At 38.3% G+C, this 25617-nt stretch overlaps 2 protein-coding genes across 3 annotated transcripts in view; one reads left to right on the top strand and one right to left on the bottom strand.

Moving 5' to 3' along the window:
- Nucleotides 1-25617, top strand: part of LOC149078205 (zwei Ig domain protein zig-8-like) — a 416653-nt gene that overhangs the window by 203358 nt on the left and 187678 nt on the right. The window lies entirely within an intron of this gene.
- On the bottom strand, nucleotides 13362-18045 carry LOC149078206 (uncharacterized). The gene is made up of 11 exons (XM_089241794.1): nucleotides 17020-18045; nucleotides 16830-16931; nucleotides 16684-16746; nucleotides 16510-16572; nucleotides 16216-16424; nucleotides 15649-16132; nucleotides 14877-15553; nucleotides 14445-14792; nucleotides 14020-14360; nucleotides 13593-13935; nucleotides 13362-13510 (listed from the first exon to the last, which is right to left on the bottom strand). Exons 1-11 carry the CDS (start codon nucleotides 17098-17100, stop codon nucleotides 13384-13386), a joined length of 2838 nt encoding a protein of 945 aa, XP_089097920.1. The 5' UTR covers nucleotides 17101-18045; the 3' UTR covers nucleotides 13362-13383.

Genomic DNA, 25617 nt, shown 5'->3' with positions numbered 1-25617 from the left:
TCCTACTGCCGTGATGGAAGTCTGATTCAATTTTCGATATTCCACTTTCAGAAGTAAGTCAATATAAATAAAATCATATCCGTTGAGAAAAAGATAATTGCAGACTCTCATAGTGAGGCTCCAGCTACAAATTCCGTTGACGCACAGTGGTGGTCGGCTAAAGTCTCCCATTTGAAAAAGTCTCTCAGCAGAGAGCTGGCAGACTTAAACATGATACTTACATAACATGAAAATTCTGGCATTTACCACATGGCGCGGGAATGGAATTATGTAACACAGATGGCAGCACTAGCAGCAACACGAAACGAGCACAACTCTAACAACATATACCCGTTAGGGGACATGCAAAACACATACACTCACGTAACACGTTCCGACATGAACCGATTTGTTGGAAATTACTCAGACGAATGTAAAAGTGCATGTTTGGTTAAGTAGAAGTAGTAATGCGTACTTTTGTTATAAGAGAAATTATTATTAAGCCTTTATAAAGGGCTGACCTTAAAGAGCGATTTTACTGCAACGAAAGCTAGAACATTCTTTGCGCGTCATTAAAACGTAATTTTAACAACTTACACTCATGAAACCAATTCAGTGTTTCTGATGCTTAGCAGGTCATCATGTAACAGCTACGGGAGCAGTTTAACCCATTTGCATCATTCGAAAAAGTGGAAAATTGTCCCATATCACCAAAATTATTTTATTTATTTCATTTTTTATTGTATAAAGTTAGAAGTATTTCAAAATGAAAGAAAGCGAAAAACAAAATGGCGTACACAAAGAATTTATATAATGTTACTCAGTTCAATGAAGATATACATTAAAAATAATTTGAAATATTAAATTTAATAGTTTTATACAGTATGATATTACTCTATATTGTTTTGTTCTTATGCATAAAAAACTAGCTCACATATATGCGCATCGGTGATAATGGCCAGGAAAATTCAACGCATATATGCGCTTATGATGCAAATGTGTTAAGTGTGAAAGGTCACCCTTTTCCAACAAACAACTGATATTTAAGTTTTATTTTAAATTCTTAAATAATCCCCCCCCTCCCATTTGTTTATATTGTCACCCCTCTTTAACGAACCATTATTTTTGTCCCAGACGTGTCCGCAAAAGAAGGAAGATGGAGGAGGGAGTTCACTATATTCAAAATATCACACAGCAAACTGAGGTTTGAATTGAACTTGCACTACAGTAGGTCAATGACTGAACCTCCACTATCTGTGAATGAAAAAATATCACTAAATGCAAAGCTTTTTCTTCTTGATGTGAATAAATATGAATCTAGCAATGAAAGTTGATACGTATGTAAATATATGACGAGTGTAATTATAATAACGATAAGACGAGGAACCCTCGCGTAACATTACGTTGCACTCCGGGTTAATGGGTGACGCTTTGAAAGAACGCGTAATAGTTTTTGGGAAAATAATATGGGCGGGCCACGTGAAAGTGGTGATACATGCGTATGTTAAAAGGGTGAACCCGCTTTCAGCGATGGAAAGAGGGTGTGGGTTCTTACTACTCGCCCACCCCAAGAGCCCAGTTAAATTGGCGGCAATTTGATTCTGGCATCGTTTCAACCAACCACACATTCGCGTTAGCATGCACGTAATTACAGCGGTAAACTAGTAAAAGTCTTGGCTACTTCCTCCGATAGCCCTTTTGCCCGGCCACCTCTATTCCCTTCCCACCACGACTACACACACAGTGTACTTCCAGCAATGCACTGGCTATAACCCTCCCACACCCCCAAGGGAGTCAACTCTCTAATGAAGACTCCACTCGGAGGAAGTAGGATGTGTAGAAAAGGGTAGGAAGAAGGCTTTTACTCGGTTCAACCTTAATAGCACAGCCTGTGCAAAAATCATTAGCTAATGATGCCAAGAGGAAAATTCCTTATACGCACACACACTACACTTAAGCTTATTGAAATATCAATTAGATGGTAAATCGATTTATTCTTTGGGAAAAGTATTTCCTCCCTCCTTGAGAGAGGGCATGGGATATACTGGAGGAAGTGTGGACGATTTTGATAGATACACCATATGTCACTATGTGGTGATCACGTGATCGGCTTAAATCGTTTTGGAATGGTATATTTCATTCGTTTTCATGCAAAGTTTGATCTCTGAATGTGGGAAATGGATTTACCCTTAACTGAAGTAATTAATGAAGTTCTGAGGATATTAAACACAGATTTAATTGAATTTTTCAATTTCGTATGTGTGCGATTTATTATTAATGAACACATTTCATATAATAATCTCTAGGCAGCGTTTATCGCCCTTTCTACCCTAGCGTAACAATTGAAATTACTTCTATGTTTTCTGGAAATGTTTGAAGCTATTATGTTTTAAGGTAGAGGTTGAATCTTTTTCAGCCGCGATCCAAAATAAACAACAGGATCAGCTTTGCGACACAGCTCTTTGTACTTCTTAGTGGAAGCAGTGATGCAGTAAGTGCATTTATAATAGGGTGTTAGTGGATGTGGACTAGACTATACTAGCATCTAGTAAACTTTCGCTGCGAAATTTCTATAGAAGTGATACATGCAGGGACTTGTTGTAGCCTAACATTACTCATGCTGTAAGAGTTGTGCTTGTTTCGTGTTTTACTGGTCTGCTGTCATCTGCCAATCTGCCATACATTCCATATTTTGATGGAAAAATGGCAATGCATGAAATTTCACATTATGTAACTATCGTGTTGAAGGACTGCCCGCTCACTGCTGATATTTCTCGAATGATTTAGCAACCCCTTGAAGTTGAAAAACCGCAGAAATCTATTCGTAGTCACCAATAAATCATTGGACTGTTTATTAATGTTTGATATCAGAACTTATCAGAAAAACCTGTCGTATAAACGAAAAAGTGCAGGCAAAGCAAGCACGCAAGAGATGCCCGAAAACCAGAAGAGATGCCCGTGAGCACGAGTAGTATAGAAACACCGCTTGATGAATAAACTTCTTAATAAAGAATATTTCGACTTTAAATAGAATTATTTGATTTGGCTAATTCAACTCTGATTCATTTTATTTCACACTGAACCAAACTGGAAGCAGTTTATTACACTAACCCTAAACACTGGAAGGGTACCGCACACTGGGGTTACTTTAGTTCTGGAGAATTTATTTGAATCCAAGACAAAAAAGAAGAAATTAAAAATCACTCCTCGGTCTGCTGCTAGCAAATGTAAAGAGGATTCCACATCCTTTCCACAGGTAGCGTCACTAGCTAGTGCCTGAGGTACTTAATGACGTTCCCACTCTTCCTGCATTTTCTTAGTTCAGGTTATGTTGCATTGGGGTAAAAACACGAATAAATGTTACTTGATAACTTTCACTTTCACTTTTTCTTTTAAAAACTGCAATCACACGCAAGGTAAAGAGAAATTTACATTTCATGTACAGCCATTAAGAAAAGAACACCAGTTTTAGCTAGATAGCGAACCACTTTACAAAGTGAAATTTATGAGTAATGATAGTGCACTAAGAAACTGAAAATGGGGGTTACTTGAACTCAGTCAAGAAGTGGGTTCCAAAAAGTAAACCCTATCTATATTTTTCAATTCTATATTTTCGAATTTCTCACCGTAAAAGTAATTGATATCATCGCTTTTTTGCCAATTTTGTTTCATCAACTGGTCAAACCACGGTTCCTGTGCATTTATTTACAGATCTGAAACTAAAAATGCACTGGAATTACGAGAGGTCTCATAGGAACAGAAAGTACGCGAATTTTAAAGTTGAAAAATTAGCAGGATGTCCAAATGCTGTAAGATCAGGAGGAATGTCTCAGGAAGATGCATCAGCCAACCTTAAAATAAGTAGGTCTACTATAAAAATGGGATTGAAGAATGGTTTATATGAAACAGACCCGGGAATTCACCCCCTTTTTACCAGTGAAGAAGTGCGATGCAAAAAATAAAATTATTCCACCACAACTAATAAAACGGACGTTGTTTTCAGTTACAATGTAAAATAGCGCTTTTTGATACACAGTATTTTATTCTTAGTAAGATTAGTTAGAAAGACATAAATGGGTGCTAAAATATTTCATTCAACATGCCAGAATTTAAGATTTATTTTCAAATGTAATATCAAATTTTTAAGTATCGTGTCATTTACAACAAAAAATGTCTCTTGTGGCTCCATTTCTTTTCTTATAAAATTGAAATTTTGGTTGAAATAATAACCCAGAATCTTAGAAAAATGTTTAAAAAATAGTAAAAATCAGGTTATGAGCATAATTAATGTTTTTAATGCTATTATTTGGTAAGAAATATACAAAAATGCTATAACATTTTTGGATCAAAGTAACCAGTAGTATGGGCCCCACTCCACCGCCGGAAGTGACGTCACACTTCCGGTGTTGAGATATAGTACGAGGTGTCTTATCTCTTTTCCGGTGTTAAGTGGCAGCTGTTGTTAATTAAATGACTTCCGGTGTTGAGATATAGTACGAGGTATCTACTATAGTACCAGATGTATAATTACAAATTATCTCTTTTCCGGTCATTAAGTGACATCTGCTGTTAATTAAGCGACATCCGGTGTTTATTAAGTGACATCTGTTGTTGATTATCCGACTTCCGGTGCCTTATCGCTATTGGCCGCTGCTGCCTCATCGCTATTGGCTACTGATACCTTGTCGCTATAAACTTCCGGGGGATCGGTCGTCATTTTTCTCAGTACAGAGTGTTTCATTATGCAACAGGAGACGGATATCGCTGTGACGGCCCAGAGAAAATTTTTTAGCCGTGAAGAAACCGGAAAAGCCTTAATCGGGATCATCGTTGTGTCCGTGATTATAATTATCACTTTATCTAGCCTTGCATTGACTGCGTACGACGACCCAAGCTTTAAATTTAGAGGAAACTGTTCCCGTTCCGAATCTCTTGGTGATGGTGTTTTTTTCACGAGATGTAATACAATTTATGATATTCGTGTTTTTGTCAATAACACACCGACGATAAAAGGAATAAATTTAAATTCCAGACAGATGTATAAACTTATCGAGCATGCAATCGATATCTTGATATGAATAAATATTTGGACTGAATGAACTTGTTGTGTTTCATTTTACTACGCGTGAAGATTATTCACATAACATTTTAATAAAAAGACTTCAAACGACAGAAATAAAAGACAACACAATGTATCGGCAAAATCTCTTTATTACTTCTTGAAAAACATTCGTACAGCAAAATGTTTTTTCACATACTGATAAACAGCAAAATCATTTCCTTTTCTGTTTAGTTTCTTAACAATACTTTCTAAACTTACATTTCTACTTCTCTGTATCACGAAGAACACAGCATACTGTCCACATACATTGGAGGTAGGTGATTGTAGAGGAGTCCAGTTCCATAAAATGTTTTTATATCTTCTTGTAAATGATGCAATTTCTTTTCCGTAAGTCTCTGGTTTCTGTCCGTAAGAATCGAAAAATTCCAAGGTGTTCTTATCCGGAATGTTGATTGCCATCCAGTGAGAACCAGGTTCTGTATGCTTATCTGCGTTCACAACTAAAGACGCCGGATAAGTTTGAATATGCAAAGGTAACATGTCACATGGAAACACGCCGATGAAATATGGTGTTTCCCGCTCTAAAATTGTTTTTATTTGAGACGAATACATATTTTAACTGCTGAAATCATGGAGGATGTTTCGTGCCTGATTTATTTCTACGACGTTGTCGAACTCCAGGTAGACAATGACAGAGACTGGTTGGACAAGCGGGGATTTAAACTTTGTTTCCAGTCGTAGGTTGCCGTGCCTGATCAGATTGAAATGATCACCTTGGCAGAGATCGGCGCTGAGATCAAAGGCGTAGATAGCGTACCCCAATGGGAACTCACTTCGAGAGATGTCTATACCCCTGTCTTGACAGGCTTTTTCAGTCCCTAAAAACAAACTATGATACGCTCTGACATATAATCCTTGATCATATTGGGGCTCTAGAGGCTTGAAAGGTACTGGCTGTCCGTCAGTATATGCGGCTATGAAGTTAAGATCGTAATGTTTAAACTCGAACGGCGATTTGCTATACGATCCCGAAAAAGCGTCGTTGTCTACTAAAGCGACTACCACTCTCTTGGGTAATTGTCCAACGACGACACTGTCTTGAACCCACGACATGCTACCCTGATGTAGCGAGTAAACTTTACATATTACTCTGTCTATCGGATACTTGGCTGGAGTATGGCTCAGAGCTTTCGCATGTCCCACAAGCACACCAGGAGACACTTTGACATGTCTTATGTATAAACAGGCGTCACGGAGAATGACTTTGAAGTTTGCATCTTTGTCTGGTGAAAGGAGACAGAATTCTGACTTGCTACGTATTATTTTTATTCTTAGAGAGACAAGATTCAGTAGGAGTCGCTGTTGACAAAATATGTCTCCGTGAATAGTACCCATCATGTCGACGGTCTTACTTTCTTCGATGAACGCTGCTCGTTGTATTAGACCTTCGTTGGGATCCTCTGACTTCGGGTCCACATCACTCATTTTTCCGGCAGTGTCTTTGTAAAAGAGTTCTGTAGTCAGTTGGCTGGTTTTGCTTTCGTTTCCGTGATTCAGGAGTTTTTCTATCATAGCTCGGTAGGGGTACGTGTTACTGGAAGATGATATCAGACGGTCATTCAGGGAAACATCAACTTGGGAAAACATGGATTGCAAGAATAGGTTCACAGGGGCGACTTTACTCCCTTTATCCAGAAAAGTTCCATCGCCTTTCACGACCTTAGCTCTCACATGAATTAACGTTTGAGAGAGATCCAGATACTCGTCACCACTTCCGCCAATGTTAAATTCCAGTGGGCCACCATCGGAGACGTTTGAAATTGGGTAATAGGTAACCCATTTTCCACTTTCTATGGTAGTCTGTGTTCCAGGTAGAGTGAAAAGGTTGAGTTCAGATTTTGCCAGTTGAGGAGAATCCTTCAAGAGAAAAGCCATCACGGATCGAAAATATCGTGTGTGTTCACGCTGGGTCGTTTGGCTAAAATGATGCGTTTCACCTTCTTACGTTTCCTTTTATGTCCCGCTCCAAACATGGACCGAGTCTTGGCCACTGCTTTCTCCGTCAGTATCTTACCAGCTTCACCCATTCTTCTTTTCGCTGCTTTTTTGACGTTTTCCCCTTTCATTACGTCATCAACAATATCAGCGCCGGAGCGTAAAATCTGTTTGCCAACAGTTTTAGCTCCTTTTTTTAGAAAAGGTAAAGCTACTCTAAAAAGACTGCCGAATATGTTTCCTAGTCCATATCCTCTCTGCATTACAACGCCCGAATAATACGGCAGGCCTTGGCCGGCTTGTTGGACATAATAGTCTTCAAACTGTTCAGTGCAACAATGGTATGGAACCTTCATCTTTCGTATCTAGTTCGTAAATGATAATAGGTCGATAAGACCGGTGTTTTTATAAGAGTTGTCTCATGCGGAAGTGAAGAATCAGAATCGATTTTCCTCTACTGAAAGGTATGTGATTTCCCGAACTGTCTCGAATTTCTATCTCTATAGTCTGGAATTCTTTTCGAGCAATAGGGAGATAGTGAGGTCTATCATAATGAGAGCTTATAACCTCGTTATCTTTTCCTTTCACGCGAACGACTCTCAGTAGTGGAGCTTGCACATCTCCCACAACCTGAGGCTGCACGATATCTGAATAGACGTACAAAACTGGAAAAAACACGTTTGTGTCAGCAACGTAAGGACTTTCGGTAGTTTCTTCGATCAGCAATGGTTCAAATCCCAGCAGCTCCGCAATGCCAGTTTTTAACAAAAGTTTTGCACCATCTTTTAGAGTTATTTTCACTTTTCTCGTGTTTTCATTGTAATTAAACACTATTTTGTTTCTTAAAGCCGGTATCTTCATACCGTTCAAGAGATCGGGAACTGTCTCGTAATATCCGACTGGAACGTTTCTTCCATGTAGTTTGTCATCACCCAGATCGAATCCGAACAGATTATTTTTTTCGGTTATGTTGTACCATGTGTGAGAATAAACAATCTCCGAAAGTGCACACTCCCATTCACCAGTCAAGCTTATTGGAAATGGCAGTCTTGTGACAAAATGGGATATAGTGTTTTCAGGATAGTATGATCCTGAACTGTCGCTGGGGAGTGTTACATAGAACGACATCTTGTTGAATGACTGATAAATGCGCAAACACTGTCACTTATATACGCTTGAGATGACTCACCCATGCGTTGAACTTGCTGTCGTAGCCTTTAAATTTTACGTAATACTCCATTCTACCTCTCAATTTGCGTCTTTTTAGAATTTTTTCTACTTGATAATATTCGCTCGGCTTCACCTTCTGCAATTCAGATTCGTAAAAAGTACCCTGGACAATCTCACCGTCAGAGTCGCTTATCCTGTACACTGGAGGTAAGCGCTCGAGTCTCTCTTTAATAGTGAAAATCTCTCGAGTCCAATTATGTTCATATCCTTTCTCGAAAATCATTTTGACGCGACTTATGCGGACCGTATCTCCAATGTCAAACTTGAATTTTGTCTTCACGGGTTTCAAGATATCCTTATACAGTTCATTCCAAACGACCGATTGATTCTCTTCGGTAACAAGAACGGGTTTAGTCTTTATACTGCGGTGCCACGTGTTGTTGTAACTATGTAACAGATCGCTTAATACGTCTATGTATTTGTGCGTATTATTATGTGTGAAATATTTAAACATTTTCTGTTTTAGAGTTCTGTTGAATCTCTCGACGACAGAGGCTTTTTTCTCGCTCTCTGTTGAAAAATGTGTGATATTCATCGATTTTAGATAAACTTGCAGAGTTTTATTTTTGAATTCTGTACCTTTATCGGTCTGCAAATACTTGCATACGCGGCCTCTGAAAATTTTTCTGAACGCTTCGGTAACTTCTTTTCCGGTTTTATCTTTTAAGGGTATGGCCCAAGCGAACTTTGATAAAACATCGATACAAGTAAGTAAGTACTTGATGCCTTTGTTTTCCTTCTTCAGAGCCTGCATGTCTACCAAATCGGCTTGAAATTGTTCGTTTATACCTCCCACTATCACTCGATTCCTCTGAAAATTCTTCCTCGATGGCTTGTGCAAAGTATATGCTTCGTTACCCTGCAATAATTCTTTGACATCTTTCAAAGTCACGTTTTTACCGACTTCTCTCTGTCGCCTGTGAAACGCGTTGATTCCGCCAAAACTGGCCGGTTCGGAGGGACTTGTATATTTCTCCATATTTTTTCAAAATCGGATATTCTTTTCCTAAATCTTATCGCATCCTCGAGCCAAAACCCTCTTCTATCCTCGCCTCCAACTACGAATATTGATACGTTATCGCTAAAACACACCTGTTTCTTAGCTCTGTTCATTAGCAAATGAGAGTATAATTATATCGTGTGAGAATATATACTAGAAAAAATAACACAGGTTTCTAAATTTTCACATTTTTATTGTATTATAGTTACAAGCATAACCATTGAGGAGACATTATTTGTTCAACGGAATTTTTAAATGCTTCGTTTCCTCTAGGTACTTTTCCAAATTTCTTCTTTCGCAGATTATGTCGTGTTAGTTCCACGATATTTGTTCCCGGGACAACAACGCCATCTTGAACAAGTTCGCCATCCTCATTCCAAAACAGCTGTCTATTGTTCATTTTCAAGGTGTCAACCAGTTCTCTAGCTCTTTTCTTCTGACTCGGAGCGACTTTTCGTATGATCATGTTCTCAAAATCGGGTCTTATATCTTCTTTCTTTTCCCCTAAAATTTTAGTATCCACATTTTCGGCGAGTGCTAGGTACCTTTGCAATACCTGTAAATACTGTTTCGCTTTTTCATCATCTCTCAGACCTTTCTTCTTGAGAACAGTGCTGATATCACCATCTAACTTGCTTAGCTGTTGTTCTACAGCGTTCAAATGTCTATCTGCCGGCACGATGACGTATTTTTTAGCGTGCTCCATTTATGAGGGAAGAGATAACGGATATAGCTGCTGGTAAAAGTAGACTGAGAAAACCGTTACCTCTCTGGACTAAAATACGCCGTTTTTTATATAGTGGGAGATTCTTCTTAGACAGATTTCTCAGACTCCTCTTGTGACGACTGAGCTTAGCTTTCTGAGTTTTCGTGACAGGAACGTTACCTTTTAACACGTTAAGACACACTTCGCAGAGGGCCCGTATGACACTGTTGCTACTTTTCTTTATCAATTCAGTGCGCTTTCTGCCTCTACAGCAGGTTAGCTCTTTAAGAGTTTCTAAATTTTGTTGTGCATACCTCGACATCTTGATCCTCACTGACAGTCGAAACCTCTTTCTCGTATATACATAGCGTATTTGACGGCCTTGATCAGTGCGCAATGGGGATGATTAAAGCCGTGTTTGAAACAGCGGACTTTAGGATTTGGTAAAGAGGGGGATTGAGGATAACCGATGAGATCGTAACAAGGCTTCCCCATCATCCGCTGTATGAACTTGCACTTATCTTGACCTTTGCAGTAAATAACAGAATACGAATCCGATAACAATGAAAGAATACCGGAAAGTTTGTCATAAGGTATGTCGCCGTCTCTCCAAGAAATATGATGTAGCTTAGACATTACCCATGTAGCAGACGCTCTTTCTTTACTGCTCAGTTCGGACCATTCATAAGGTGGCTGGAAAGTATAGGCCCCGTAACTACTACCAACTAACGAAAAGTAAGCCAGTTCCTTAACTATAAATCCTCTCGAACCACATTGGAAACCTTCAAAGTCTATGACAAGACCCCCTTCCATGATGTGACCACTTTGGCTGCTCGACACGAAATGAATTTATCTGGGTTGGTAAGCGTAATATGTATCATCCTGGAAAAAACCGGTTCTCAGTCTTAATTGTTCTTCCGTATTCGGTTTCAAGTCTATCAACAGGTAGCCGTAAGCGGGTTTGCAGGCATCATTAAAAACCTCTTGAAAAAATGCTTGTCTACCCGGATACATCTGCCTAGCTAAATGTTGAACTTGGCTTCTATCTCTCGGATTTTTGAACAAGACCAGATAATGTGCATTCAAAGATATTTCTCGCATCTGACTACCTTTATGAAAGAAATTTTGAACGATGAATATCACAGAAAGGTTTCTGTGGTGGCTTCCGCGAATAAACAAATTAGTTAATCGCCTGTCATTGCCTAGCTCTGACATCAGATCATCGATAACGAATAGCGTTCGTGAACCGATGTAAGACTCGTAATCTGTAGGTAAACCTTCTACGAATTTGACACCTGAAATCTGTTCATAAAACGATTGATAAATACCATAGAACCAGACAATTTCCGTAGGAAATGGATCAATCATTTTTTCGGCTATGAGTCTCGAAACAAAACGGGTTTTTCCCGAAGAAGTCGGTCCAGACACTATACATCCAAAAGGATGTTTAAGCTTCAACTCCTCCATCGTAAATGACAGATATTTCTGTTTGCATAACATTAAATACCAAAATAACACAAGAACGAGAGAAACAAATCTATAACAAACAATAAAAAATTTATTCATTAGAGTAGAGGTCTTCGCCGTTATTGCGATAATCAGAAAAAAATTAGTACCCATAAGGTAATGTTGTAAAATCAGGCAGAAGAACCCTCTTGTCATATACGATGCCGTATTTCTTCTCTTCTACTCGGGTTGTGACACGCCTCCTTTTCACCTCTCTTGTAATTTTGTATTTGTCTTGAATGACGACCTTCGTGGAGAAATCCATTGACTGTACTAGAGCCTTCATAGTGTCGAAGTTGAGAACTTCCGAATTCTTGAAGTTTAGGGTGAAGCCGCGAATCTTGCAGTACGTTTTACCGTCAGATCTCCTGTAGGCATAGTTTTTGGCTCCACCTGTTGTTATAAAAGTAATAAGAATAAATTTTCCGTTGATAAAATAATGAGAATTTTTGTTGATAAAATAATGGGAATTTTCGTTTATGAAATAATGAGAATTTTCGTTGAAAAATAATAAATTGAAAAAGGTACCTGACACAAATTCGGTAATCACATGACCATCGAGCTCATCTGTAAACTGTCCCAGGAAATCTCCCAATGGCGGGTCATTGTCACCATCGCTAGCATAGATGATTCTAAAATAATAGAAAAATCAAATAAATGAAAAATCAAATAAATGAAAAATCAAATAAAAGAAAATTCAAATATAAAAGAAAAATCAAATAAAAGAAAAATCAAATATAAAAGAAAAATCAAATATAAAAGAAAAATCAAATATAAAAGAAAAATCAAATATAAAAGAAAAATCAAATATAAAAGAAAAATCAAATGCAAGAAATGCTCACATAAAATTAGTTTCATAAAAATTTATAGATACTTACGAGTCCGTGTCAAAATACAACAAGGCATCGCCTAGTTTCTCCATCTCGGAGTATAGCTTCAAGCGAGCCCACGCTGTTGTAAAGGCAGCCAGGAAAACATTGGTCCTGTCGGTCTGGGGTATGAAATCCGACTTGTACTGCCATTCAACTGCAGCAACGTTCTCAGTTGGCAGATACAAGTCCTTGACCTGCAAAAACAAAAATATTTTTTAGTTTGATGAAATCAAATGTGAACATGTTAAATATTTTATGAAGAATCATAGCACATAATAATTATTAAAAAAGTACCTCTATCGCAGGATCATTCATCATCTTATAAAAATCGGAGGCTTTAGTCAAGTACGACAACTGCGACTTATTCTCCTGCATACCCCAGCGACCCCAGAAGCTGAAAAAAAGAATAGTTTGTTTTACTCTATCTTAAAAAAGCAGAATATTTAAAAAATACATAAAGATGTTGAAAAATTGATAGCTACCTATTCAGACATAGCTTCGCCACCTGTCGACGTCCGGGGTTAATATTAATGTTTCCTGGCTCCAACTGGATTCCTTCAACCTGGTCATATTGCTTCACGTATGAGTTTTTCTCCTCATTCGTGACGCAGTTAGACGGCCAACCCGAGGACTCCTGCTTGATTTTCAGGAAGGCGTTTATGTAGGGGGCAAAAAGACCTTCCCGAGATTCTTCGAAATGATAAACCTAGAAAAGAAGTTAAAACATATGACTACACAATATATTGCTAGAGTAATAAAGTGATGAGATTAAAGTGATGAGATTAAAAAAATACCTCGTAAATTTTCATCACGACGTAACCTTTTTCAACTGCCTTCTTGAGCTCTTCTGTAACCCATGTTCCCGTAATACACCTTTCCTCGTCGTTGTGGTGGCATTCGTTAGACAGTGTTTCCACACACGAACGGCATAGGGGAAAAGTCAGCTTTCCGTCGGATCTAGAAAAAATGAAACTCATTAGTACCTGTTATAATGATATGTGAAAACAAATAATAAGAAAAAAAATCATTCCATTTACCTGTATGGGAGTACGGGCAGATATAATCCTCTTGGTGGCTGTACTTTGCACTTTATGATACCAAAATACGACCCCAGCTCCCCAAAGTTCTCCGTAATAATCCGGGGGTGGCCAACCGGATATCTGCAAATGAAAGGAAAATTCATTTAAAAACATTTCATACGTTAGGTCATAATAACTTATAAATAATATTTAAAGTACTTACCTGCAGTATTTATTGACCCACGGGTATAATGACGTGAAGTCAATGTATTTTGCTGTTCCTTGGTAGAACAGCTTGGTGGCATTTGTTCTACCACCATAAAATGCATCTCTGGGTGCCAACCTGTCGACATAGTGGAAATCCATCAAGAAACTTTTCAGACCCCCGTCCGTTTTCTTCATGGCATTGAAGTCATGCTCCCACATGACTTCAAGCCTGTACCCGCCTTGACGGATTTTCTGCTCTTGTTCTGATGTTTTCTTGTGGAGTTCCCACATGTATGTCTGCGTGCTAGGATTCACCAGGTCCCTATCGAAGCACTGCGGGCAGCCGTGCCAATAGCATCCTGAAAAGAAAAAAGAGAAACATGAAAAAAAAAAATAATAATTAGAGAAAAAAGTTTTGAAAATAAAATCCGAAAAGTAATTACCGTGAAACAGATACACCGTGTTTGTTTCGGTACAGAAACCGTCCACACTGAGACCAAGCACTCTTTTTTCTCCAGTCCCGTTTCTGGAATGGTGAATTTTTAGGTTGTTCTTCTCACCCAGGTATGACAACCATTCGATACTAAGGCGGCTGCTGTTGGTTTGATTCACGTAACCGTTGACGGGCACCATCCCAATTGACCCCACCTCAATGTACTTCGACCTGTACGTTGCCATACAGGCCGAGGCTATGGTGAGGTATTGGAATGGGTCGACACCGGTTAGCTCCAGGAATTCCTCACGAAACTGCAAGCAGCACCGTCGAAGAATATCGACGTCTGACCTAAAAAAAATAAAAAATTTTAAGTACAGTGAAGAAATAATAGAACAATAAATAAAACGTATTATAATATAGAAAAGGACTTACTTGCAGTATTCGTACATTTCGTGTTTGAACACGAATTTCCCGTTTTTTCTCTGCTCATACCAGCCATCGAATTTCGCCTTCATATCGGCGTTGAATGTTTCCGGGTTATAGAACGCTTTCTCCGGAAGGGCTCCATCGTAATCCTGATTTTCTGGTCTGTTGAGGAGATGAGGAAAGAAACCTTTCTTCAACTCTTCTAGACCGAAAGTCTTTGGTAGTTTGGCCAAAGCCATCGGGAGAAAGTTGAGGCTGTCTATAACCCGGATTTTTAGGGTGTCCAGCCGCAAAGCCATAATCTTTGATCCGCACGGCACAACTGAAGGTTTTACTCCTTGCTCTAGGAGATATCTACAAAGGAAAAAAAACAACACATAAAAAAAACAGTAACGTGGTATTTATGTAAACATTTTCGAATAGTGGTAAAAAACTTACTTGAGCAGGAACTGGCCATCGAATCCCTTCATGTTGTGGGCGATTGCGGTGTATCCTCTGTGTTCCTTGCGGAACAGCCATGCGCAGAACTCGTTGATGGTGTTGTAGCCACTGAAGACCATCTCTTCGCCGTCCGCATATTGAGCAACTGCAAAGTTGACAATATGCTCCCCCGTTGACTGGTCTGTCTCAAAATCGAAGAAGATGAGCTTGTCGGTGGGGGCCTTCACCGTCTTCTTCTTGAGAGAGCATAGGTGTTGTTCGTCATGATGGAAAACTTTGCAGTTGCTGCAATATTTTTCCCCGCAGACGTGCTTGACACGAGGCCGCTCTTTCTCGACGAGAAACCTCTTGCAGGACGGGCACTCGTAGAATTGTTGGCAGAAAGTTTTGCTCTTGCCTTCAAGACTCTTGTGCCTTGCGTAGCAGTCGGCGGATCTACATGTCCTGTGGCAATCCCTGCATAATTGTGGGTCTACGGGGATGCATGCTTCGCTGAAGCAGGTATTGCATCTCGTAGCACATTTGTGTTTTTGAACGTGATCATAAGCTTTGTCGCAGTCCGGACAGTAGAATTTCGATGCGTGAAAGCCCTTGGGAGATGTTATCAGGTCGTAGTGCCCGCCATGAAGCAACAAAAATATTTTTTTGTCCTTCTTGGCCGTCTTGAACACCACCTACATAAAAAAAGACATAAGTAAGAAATTATATAAGAACATATATTACATTGTATAGTATAATATTAGTATAATTCTCGGTGATGATAAATTACCTGGTAAAATTCTTCGGAGGACTTGACAAATATTTGCACGTCCAGGACCTCGGCAAATTTGGCGATTGCATCAAAACCACAAGGACCTTCGGGTACTCCGGCTTCTCTATACAGATCCAAAGCCATTTCCCTCTGTATATTCTTACGGCCGTCTTTCACCATCGAGAGCTTCGGATGTTTGTCTAGGACAGCTTTGCCTATAACTATTGCCCTGGCACAACAGAGTCCGTCTTCGGGCGTACGTATGATTGACATCTTTGTCAACCGGTCAGACGATATATTGACGATCTTTTGTCGGCCTCCTCCTCGTGGTAATCTGACTGTGATAACGTCAAACCTTAGAGAAGGGTCGTCCAGAGGTATGGAGTTTTTACTCTGCAGCACTTTCATTATTACTGCCAGCAGCGACTCAATCGTGAGCGAAGCCACTGGAACAAGTGATGTAGAGATTGGCCGGTCCAAATTGTCGGATGTCATGACGATTCTGAAAAAGGAGAAAATAATCAATTATTCCAAATAATTCGTCACTTTGAATATCCAGTCCCTAAATATCCAACAAATACATACCGTATTCGGTCCTCGGGGTGCAACCCGCTAGTTGTCTCGTCTATCAGTTGCCTCAACAACGCTCGCAAAAATGCCACAGCAGCTATTAAACGAGTTGACGGGTCCACCAACTCCTCCGTTCGTATTCGAGCTGTGAAGGTGATCTGTTCCGCATTAAAGCGGACATTTTTCTTGCGGGACTTTTCCTGCAACACGTATGGTTTCGTGTTCTGTAAGAGAAAAAACGAAAATGAGTATTGTGGGGAAACAGTAAAATAATCAAAAATAAACAAACTCTATTTCAAGAAAACTTACTGCATTTTGTCTCGATGTACCCTCGCCAGGGTCCCTTACTTGACCTATCTGATCCTCGGGTTCCTGTTAGAGAGAGAATAAATGTTAGAATATGTGAAGAGAGAAAACAAGTGTTTTTTGTATATAACAGTCAAATAATCAGTAATAAACATGTTCTATTTCAAGAAAACTTACAGTATTTTGTCTCGATGTACCCTCGCCAGGATCCTTTCCTTGACCTATCTGATCCACGGTGTCCTGTTAGAGAGAGAATAAATGTTAGAATATACGAGGAAAACAAGTGAATTGTAGAAAACAGCCATAAGACAACTGAAACTAACCTTCTCAGCTTGGTTCATATCTATTTCTTCCAAGAACGGGTTTTCGATGAGTATCAGTTCTGCCTCGTCCATGGTAAAATCAGATCCGAACAGATTAGAATTCTAGAAAAAATACAGTATTATCATCAGTATAAAAATCAGTGTTAAATACTAGGTGAATCTTTTAAATATATGAATTAAATAAAGTTACCTCGTCCCAATCGATAACATCAGGCAATGAATTGTTGTCAAAAACAGATTCCACGTCGAAAACATTCTGGAAAAAAAACATAAATTTAATACGCTACATTAAAACACGATATCTGCACATTTAGAATTGATGAATATATAGGTACTTACATTACGATTTTCCATCTTGCTCCGAGTCGAAAAGAATGATGAAGTCGATGAGAGAAAGCGAACAAGCTAGAACGGTGAAGAAAAAGCTAATGGTATCTGTCTCTCACAGACCGCGCTATTTATATGGTAGGTCCGGAAGTAAATAGGGGTCTGTAGAGATAAGACACCGGAAGTATCTTAATGAACAACAGATGTCACTTAATAAACACCTGAATAGAGATAAGGCACCGGAAGTATCTTAATAGAAAACAGATGTCACTTAATAAACACCGGATGTCGTCATTCTGTAGAGATAAACAGCGTAGGTCACCTAATACACAACAGAGGTCACTTGATAAACACCGGAAGTCGGTTAATTAACAGCAGATGTCAATAAACACCGGATGTCGGCATTCTGTAGAGATAAACAGCGTAGGTCACCTAATAGACAACAGAGGTCACTTGATAAACACCGGCAGTCGCTTAATGAACAACAGATGTCACTTAATAAACACCGGATGTCGGCATTCTGTAGAGATAAACAGCGTAGGTCACCTAATAGACAACAGAGGTCACTTGATAAACACCGGCAGTCTCTTAATCGAAAGCAGATGTCACTTAATGACCGGATGTCGGCATTCTGTAGAGATAAACAGCGTAGGTCACCTAATAGACAACAGAAGTCACTTGATAAACACCGGAAGTCACTTAATTAACAGCAGATGTCACTTAATGACCGGAAAAGAGATAATTTGTAATTATACATCTCGTACTATAGTAGATACCTCGTACTATATCTCAACACCGGAAGTCATTTAATTAACAACAGCTGCCACTTAACACCGGAAAAGAGATAAGACACCTCGTACTATATCTCAACACCGGAAGTGTGACGTCACTTCCGGCGGTGGAGTGGGGCCCATACTACTGTAACCCCAGTTTACGGCATCAATAATATTGAAAATTTTCGATATATAGCATTGCAATAAATGATGATATAGACGGAATGAATAGCACGAGAATGTTAAGTATAAAGATAATTTTTTTTTCAGTCAATAAATTAGATTTTTTTTAACGAAATACTAGCTTTTTCAGGCAATGATTTTCGACTTGGGTCCAATCAGAAGTGATCCCAAACGACGTTTCCTTTTCCACTGTCAGATGAACACACACAGAAGAAACAAAAGAAAGAAACCTTTCGATCACGTAACGTGAGATCAGTAAAAACAGAAAAAAAAAAAAAAAAACTCTTCGAGGTCATTCGTTTGATTAATTGCCAGCCTGATAAGAAAGTGAGACCAGAGAGCGAATTGCTTATCCCCAAACCAAACCTCGGATCCACACGCTTGGAATCCTCCCTATAATACCATCTAAGTACAGTGGTAATGGAGCGGAGTAATCGAGGATCTGTTTGGTCTCTCCCAAAGGGGTTTTCCGAACACGTTTCCCACTTCCATGTCACGTAAACATGATACCCGCAGAATGATGAAAATATTTTCAACATGAACGTTTCCGAGAAGACAAATTTCGATATGGAATTTTGTATGATATTAAAAAATGTTGTATCCCGGTATTTTTGATACACTTGATTTTTCAAATGAATATGCGAAGACATTTCGTATGACGAAAATGTATTCGTCAACTGTTAAATGTTGATTTAACTGTACACGTGTGTCGATTACATAAATTAATTCAACAATGTTTTCTACATGAATAGTCTACATGCTTCCTTATACAGTGGAATATAACTCCCGAGAGAGAGAGAGAAGGGCTTGAATATATTTTATGACCCTTCAACGGACACTACTCGTCAGCGGACTAAATTTTCAGTTCCAAGACTATCCGCTAGCGAGAGGTTCCACTGTATCATAAGATTCAACGGCAACATTTAAATTTTATTGCGGAAATCTATCCGAACAAGCACTATGAAAAAAATCACCGAGAGTGTTAGAACCTAACCTTCAAGCCCAGATGGGCCTGCATAAAACCCATCAAAATGCCACGAAATGAAGCTCGGAAAACGAGAGGATTTTCACTGCAAAGCCCCTTTATTGCTTACGTCTATCGATAAGTTCTCATCAAAACGTTAAAAAAAGCCTATTTTCCCCCAAACTAGTTGGCTAGTCTTTCTTTTTCTCGACTTCCATTTGAACTTGGAGCAAAAACTCCAGCACTCTTGGTAGTTTTTAATCGTGCTTTTTACGATTCCGCAATAAACTTTAAAAATTGTCATCGTATGTCTTTTTTAGAAATTTTCTAACCACAACCGTAACAGTGGTGGAATGCCAAATATTTCGAGCGCATGTTAGTAAAAACGATTTTACAAATTTCGAAGCAAGTCATTCATCACAGCCTACCCCCCCCCCCCACCCTTCAAAGCAGAAAACTACATATAAGGAAATGTTGGTGGTTAAAGTTGATGAGGAAGGGAATATCTCCTGTCACACCCAATTTTTTCCTCCTTTACTTCTTACACCTACGAAGACGCCAGTTTCGGAGATTTATCGCTTGCACCTCAACTATATATCGTCCAAATATGGTACCGAAAAGCGTGCATGAGAACCGAGACACACTCAGGCTCTGTCACACTAGTTGTTGTAAGCAAATTGTGCCGGCGAATTCGGGTGCCTCCGGGAAACCTAAACATCTATAGACGTCGAGCGAAAATTTTCTTGTGGGACACTTAATTATATGAAATGATTGTTGAAATTTGTCACCAAATGATACCGAATAAGACAGAACTTCACGCGACGGAATGAGCATAGACAAAATCAGGTATGAACTAAATAATGGTTGATCATAAGGGTTACCAGAAAAAAATGAGGATATTATAATTGGCGATAAACCAAGTTTTACCATATAATACATTCGAACCAATCATATCGTCTATGACAAGCAAAAAAAAGCAAATATCCATACGAATTTCACTTGATTTAAGAGAGCAGTAATGGAGAAATAATTGACTAAAAATTCATTTAAAATTTAATGAATGAAATTATAAATTAAGTGCATTATAAGAAATCAATATAATTAATGGTCTATTATTAATCGTATAATAATTATCATTGTCGTAAACAATTTAAAATTTTGCCATCATCACCAGCTAGGAATCGCGGGTGAATTTTTAACGACCGATGTAATGAATTCCCTAGAAAATTCAATTATGCATAGAAATGAATAGAAAACAAATTCTAATTAACATTTAATTACCATAAAAGAGGATGATTCATTTTTTTTCTCCCCACGATCTCACCCCCAACCTTACTTATTTCTTTGATAGGAGAGACGTCTTTTATCTTCTAAATAGTCCTCAACATGTGCAGAAGTTACAAGAGGCTTACACACTTCAAATAGACGTCACGGCGGATTTTCGGTGCATAAAAAAAAATCAGAAACGTGCCAGAAATAATTCAAAAACGCTTCTCTTCTCAGGATAACGTATATTTTCTATCCTGATCCCTCTTAAAAATAAGGATTGGATGTCGCTTCTCAAGTTTTCTTTGTTTAGTCACGAAGTAAATGCGAGTCAAGTGCTGCTATAGCATATCTCAGGCCGAAACATCTTTCCACATCGCAGATTAAGAGTATGTGTGTGTCTCTCTCCATTTTTTCTGCAGTTTCAAGGGACTTGACTTGACTTGACCTATTAGGTATTCCGTCACCGTGTGGGTTCTTCCGACATCTGATTTCTAGTTTCGCCCCAACGCTTCCCGAATATCAATGAGGCCACTGCTCATCGGGGCTAGTATGTCTCTCTCTTGCCCTCCCTCTATTGCTTCAGCAACGAAACTGAAGCTTGTAAGACAAGAGGATTTTATCTGCCCACTGAAGCCTCGGCCCAGAGATATCGTGAAAGGAAAGGGTGGTGGTTGGTTGAGACAAAATGACCTCTCGTGGATTCCGCTGTTGCTGTTCTCTTTTTTTTTTTTTGTGGTGGTGGTGGTAACACTCGCTACGTGAGTATTACTTGAGGTATGTGGTCTAGTGGTTAGTTGGGATGACAGGTTTCCGGGGAACAAGAGACAAATGAGGATGGGTATTTGCTGTGTAATCTTTCTCCATCTTTGTTTTTTTGCCCAGCAACATAGATAAATAAAAGTAAATATTTTTGATGGGAGCTCTTAGTAAATCTGCCACAAGTGTAGAATAAATTCAGCGAATTACGTTTTATCATAAAAAAATTGACGCTCAAAATTTTGGAAAACCTGATCATATCGCGACCCAAATCGAAAGAAGCAAACGCTCAAAACTCCATGTTTTGAGATACCTGCAATTAAAATATTCACTTTGTATGGATCTGAATAACTTAATTTTAATTACAGTAGGGAACGTATAAACAGAGTTGAGAGTTGTTGCTGTTCTACAATACACGCAGAGGCATTTTCCACCATGTTCTCATGGCGTGCATGACTCAAAAATTCAATTTTCTCAGTTGTTGCTTTTTTTGAACTGGGCCGCCGACATCTTCATGGAGTTGCGTTTACGGGCCGAATGGAATAAAAAAATACCTCTTGAAAGCGGTATAAAACTTATTCGATGATGATAATGAAAGCTGAATAATTTATTTGATGATGATAAAAAAAAGGCTGAATAACTAATTCGTATGCCGTACTAAATTGCCTCTCCGAGGGCCGTGCAAAAGCTCAACGCACCTATGCAAAGGATCCTGTGAAAGCTCGAACACGTATTTGAGGGTTGTATGAAAGATGAATAGCTTCTACGAGATGTGAAAGAAAGCGTGATTGCTTCTTCGAGGGGTGAGCGAAAATTCTGACAATCATTCCAAAGCAGAAAGAAAGGAGAATAGCGAATTCTAGGAACGTGAGAATGGCTTATTTGCTTGTTCGATGGTTTTTTTAAAACTCAAATTCTTATTCGAGGGCCCTGCGAAGCTCAAACGGTTATTCGATGGCCTTGAAAAAATTTAAACACATATTTGAGGGGCCGTACAAAAGACAAATAAGCTTATTCGAAGGTCATAAGGAAAGCGTATATGATTGTTCGAGTGGTCTGTGCATGCTCAAACACTCATTGAAGGGCCGTATGTAAACTGAATAGCTTATTTGAGATTTAGAAAGATTTATAGCATATTCCATAATCATATAATAACTGAATAATTATCTAAGAGTTGCATCCACCTGAATGCCATGAACAAGATTGTAGTTCTTGATCTTTTTTTACCCCGTTTCTTAGCTGAAGTCCAAAAATAAATTCCACTACCGAAATCTTGTATGCACGTAACTGCAGTATACAATTCAGATGAAATACTCTCCAAGAATGAAAAGAAGATAGAACCTCAAAATTGTGGTCGAATAACATCTGATTCTCTGCTAAGCGTAGAAGAATGAATGCCATGTATTTATTGTGAAATAATGTTTCCAACATGAATTTTAGATTGAGGTTTGAAAAATTCGAGTTGACGCACTTTTAGTTCGAACGCACTCTTTTGAATGGCTGAAGAAGATTATACGCGTTGTAACCGTATTCTAATTCCGTAATATCTCTCGTTGAGCAAATAAACTCAGATAAATATCAAACATACGACAAAAGGAGTCATTTGAATTACTAAATCACGTGTTTAGTACGCATTATATCGGAAAGGGCTAAATGACGCCTGAGCGTTTGTTACTTAGCAGAGTGGCCAATATTGCAGAGAAGATACTTCACGTGGGGAAATCTACGTACGTAATATTTTTTATCACGAATTGATTTAATTAAAGTCATACGATATCAAGTACTCACCTTTTTAGAATTTTTCTTGTGCCTTCTGTTACTTGTATATTTGTAGATATTACTAATCTAGCATGATGTTCGTCGTCTTCATCATAATCAGCACCACCACCAATAATATCGTCGTCGCCACCATCACCACATTCAGAAGCAGCGGCATCGTTATCACCACTATCACCATCGTCGTTATTATGATAATCATCGTCGTCGTCATAATCATCAGAGAGAGAAACATATTTCCAAATATTTCTACAACCAAGCATCTTCTTTTGCTGTAACATATGCATGAACAAAATATAAAAATGACCTAAAAGCAATTGAAGTGAAATTTTTTTAAGAAAGAAACCATGTTGTATTTTGCCAAAACTGATTAAAATATGGGCTAATATTTGAATGTTTTCAATGAAATGTGTAGGTGTACATCGATTAAAAATAATGCATCTGTTAGTGTGATCAGAATTATACTCAGAGTTAGAAATGAAATAAAACAATTATTTCCTTAAAAACTGAAACAAAACAACTACAATTTTAGAAAGACTATCATATCTAAATTCATCCTATTTGATATGAAATATTGGGTCAGATGAAATAAAAAAATCACAAATATCACATTTCATGCCAATCAGGTTGAAATTAAATTTTCCGGACATGATATAAATTGAAAAAATTAAAATTTACAATAAAAAATTATTTCTATTTAATTGAGATTATCATAATTGAAGCAATTAAAATTTTCTTTTCGGAAATCCTTGGAGCACGAAAACTTTGATTCATTCTCCTTTATTTTGTTTTCCTAGTTCGTAAAAATGAGGAAAATTTTCCCGAGTAATAATTATTGTGATAATCGAGGCAAAAATCACTTGCACGGGTAGAGGAACAGAGCCAAAAGTTAATAGACAATCTGCTAGCTCATTTAATTAATATCTCGACTTCATTTTCGACGTCCGTCTTCACTTTCCATCCTCACTATTCATCACTTCCTGATCCCATCCATTATGCTTTTGTGCTGTAAGTATGAATATACGAGTTATGTATGGTTCTCAAACATATCAGGGGGATTCAGAGCAGCGTGGAAATTAAATCGTTGGAGTTCGAAAGCATCAAATAAATGCAATCCTAAAACTTGATCTCGATATACTTCCTACGATGCGTGAAAATAATGGGGGGATCGATAAAATCTGTAAGACGATATGTGGGGGGGGGAAGCTTAATTGCTAATGCTTATAGAAATTTATCCGACTCTTTGGGATATATATATCCGAAAAGCTATAATAATAACAATAATAACCCTTGGTAAAATGGTAAATATCCGTGTTTTAAGTCCCTTTATGCGGAATTCCGAGCGAATGTGTCTTCTCGTTTCGTCGAATTCTTCCGTTTAATTGAATTTCTTGGAAATTCTTCGAATACTTTTTTTTAATGTAATAATGTAATTAGTTTTATTTATTCGGGATTTATTTCAAAATATCGGCAGAAATTCACCCCGTTTGGTGTATGTTTTTGTGAATTTAAAATTCGAAAAATAGTAAATATCGTTATTTACCTTTTCATTATTTGATAATATTGAATATCGCGTTTGTCTGTCCATATGCTCTTCATTTAAATAAATACCGTTCTCAAACAGGAAATTTGCAACTTTGATCTGAAAGATATGAGTTGTGTCTGTACATTTCATTTAAAGGACTGCATGTGCTCGGGGGCAAGTTTCTTTAGTGCTATATGTTCAGTAGCTGCTGCCATCTAACTTTCGTCTTCGCATTGGGAAATCGACATTGAGTGAATGTGCAAATAAACGTACGGTAGTGATGTCGTGGGCCTGCCACTCACTGTATAGAGAGTTTTTGCTTCCAGAACCAGACTCATATTTGAAGTTCAAAGTTGGTAAAATCCACAAAAACAGATCCAGAAAAGCGCTATTTTACTGCAATGTATTAAGTGTTTCAGTAATATTCATAGTTTTTAATCTATTTCTTAAAGCATGACTTGATATAAAGGGAATGCAATTACAAATCTTATTTTACAAGGTGCATAGCAAACAGGGGATATTGTATTTTACTAGTGAATCGTTAATCCTGTGGAAGCATGCTTTCAATAAGAACAAGTTCCCAAATAACGCGTAGTGCTCAGATATGTCATTCATGTTCCAAGGGTTTGTATAGTTATTAAAATAAGAATAATAATTTTTATATAGTCCCCGTGTGCCTTAAAACCAAATTAGAGCGTTTTGCCCTGTCTCTCCCAATACCAACAAAGATAAAAAAAAATCAACGCTCTCAAGTGCAATATTCACTGAGATATTCGATTTCGAAAACCGGGGGGAATTTGGGGGAAAATACAGCATTACACGCTGTTAAAACGGCTTTTCCTCATATAGAGCTGCATTTTATCAGTTTTCCCCCGTTTTTCGAATTTGAATATCTCAGTGAAGATTGCACTTGGGAACGTTGAATATTTCTTTTTCTTTGTTGGCATTAAGACAGACAGGGAAACAACCTCCTAATTGGGTTTTGGGGAAATGTCATAGCCCGGTTCGCTATGCACAACCCTGTATATATACAGGGTGGTAACAATCGATCGTCCAATAATTGCACACGTGGTTCCTTGTGAAAAACTAATAGAGAAAAGTGGTTTCCATTTTTGGATCGAACGAATTTAAGTGAGTTATAAGCTTTTGAAATATTGTGACGTGTCATTTTTATATGTCAAACTGCGAACGAAAGTACATTTCTCCGCCAGCGGT

This window comes from Pholcus phalangioides, unplaced genomic scaffold (assembly GCF_987345545.1).
Source record: "Pholcus phalangioides strain wild (caught in Gottingen) unplaced genomic scaffold, Ppha-v1.0 ptg000014l_1, whole genome shotgun sequence".
Classification (NCBI taxonomy): Eukaryota; Metazoa; Arthropoda; class Arachnida; order Araneae; family Pholcidae; genus Pholcus; species Pholcus phalangioides.
Note: the sequence above shows the minus strand (reverse complement) of the source record. Positions and strands in the feature narration are given on the sequence as shown.

Excerpts from the sequence above, each read along its gene's own strand:
- LOC149078206 (XM_089241794.1), bottom strand. The coding sequence starts at position 17,100 with ATGTTTTTTTTCCAGAATGTTTTCGACGTGGAATCTGTTTTTGACAAC. Across the intron at positions 16,932-17,019 it reads ATGTTATCGATTGGGACGAG|AATTCTAATCTGTTCGGATC; the intron begins GTAACTTTATTT and ends TATTTTTTCTAG. Across the intron at positions 16,747-16,829 it reads ATATGAACCAAGCTGAGAAG|GACACCGTGGATCAGATAGG; the intron begins GTTAGTTTCAGT and ends TCTCTCTAACAG.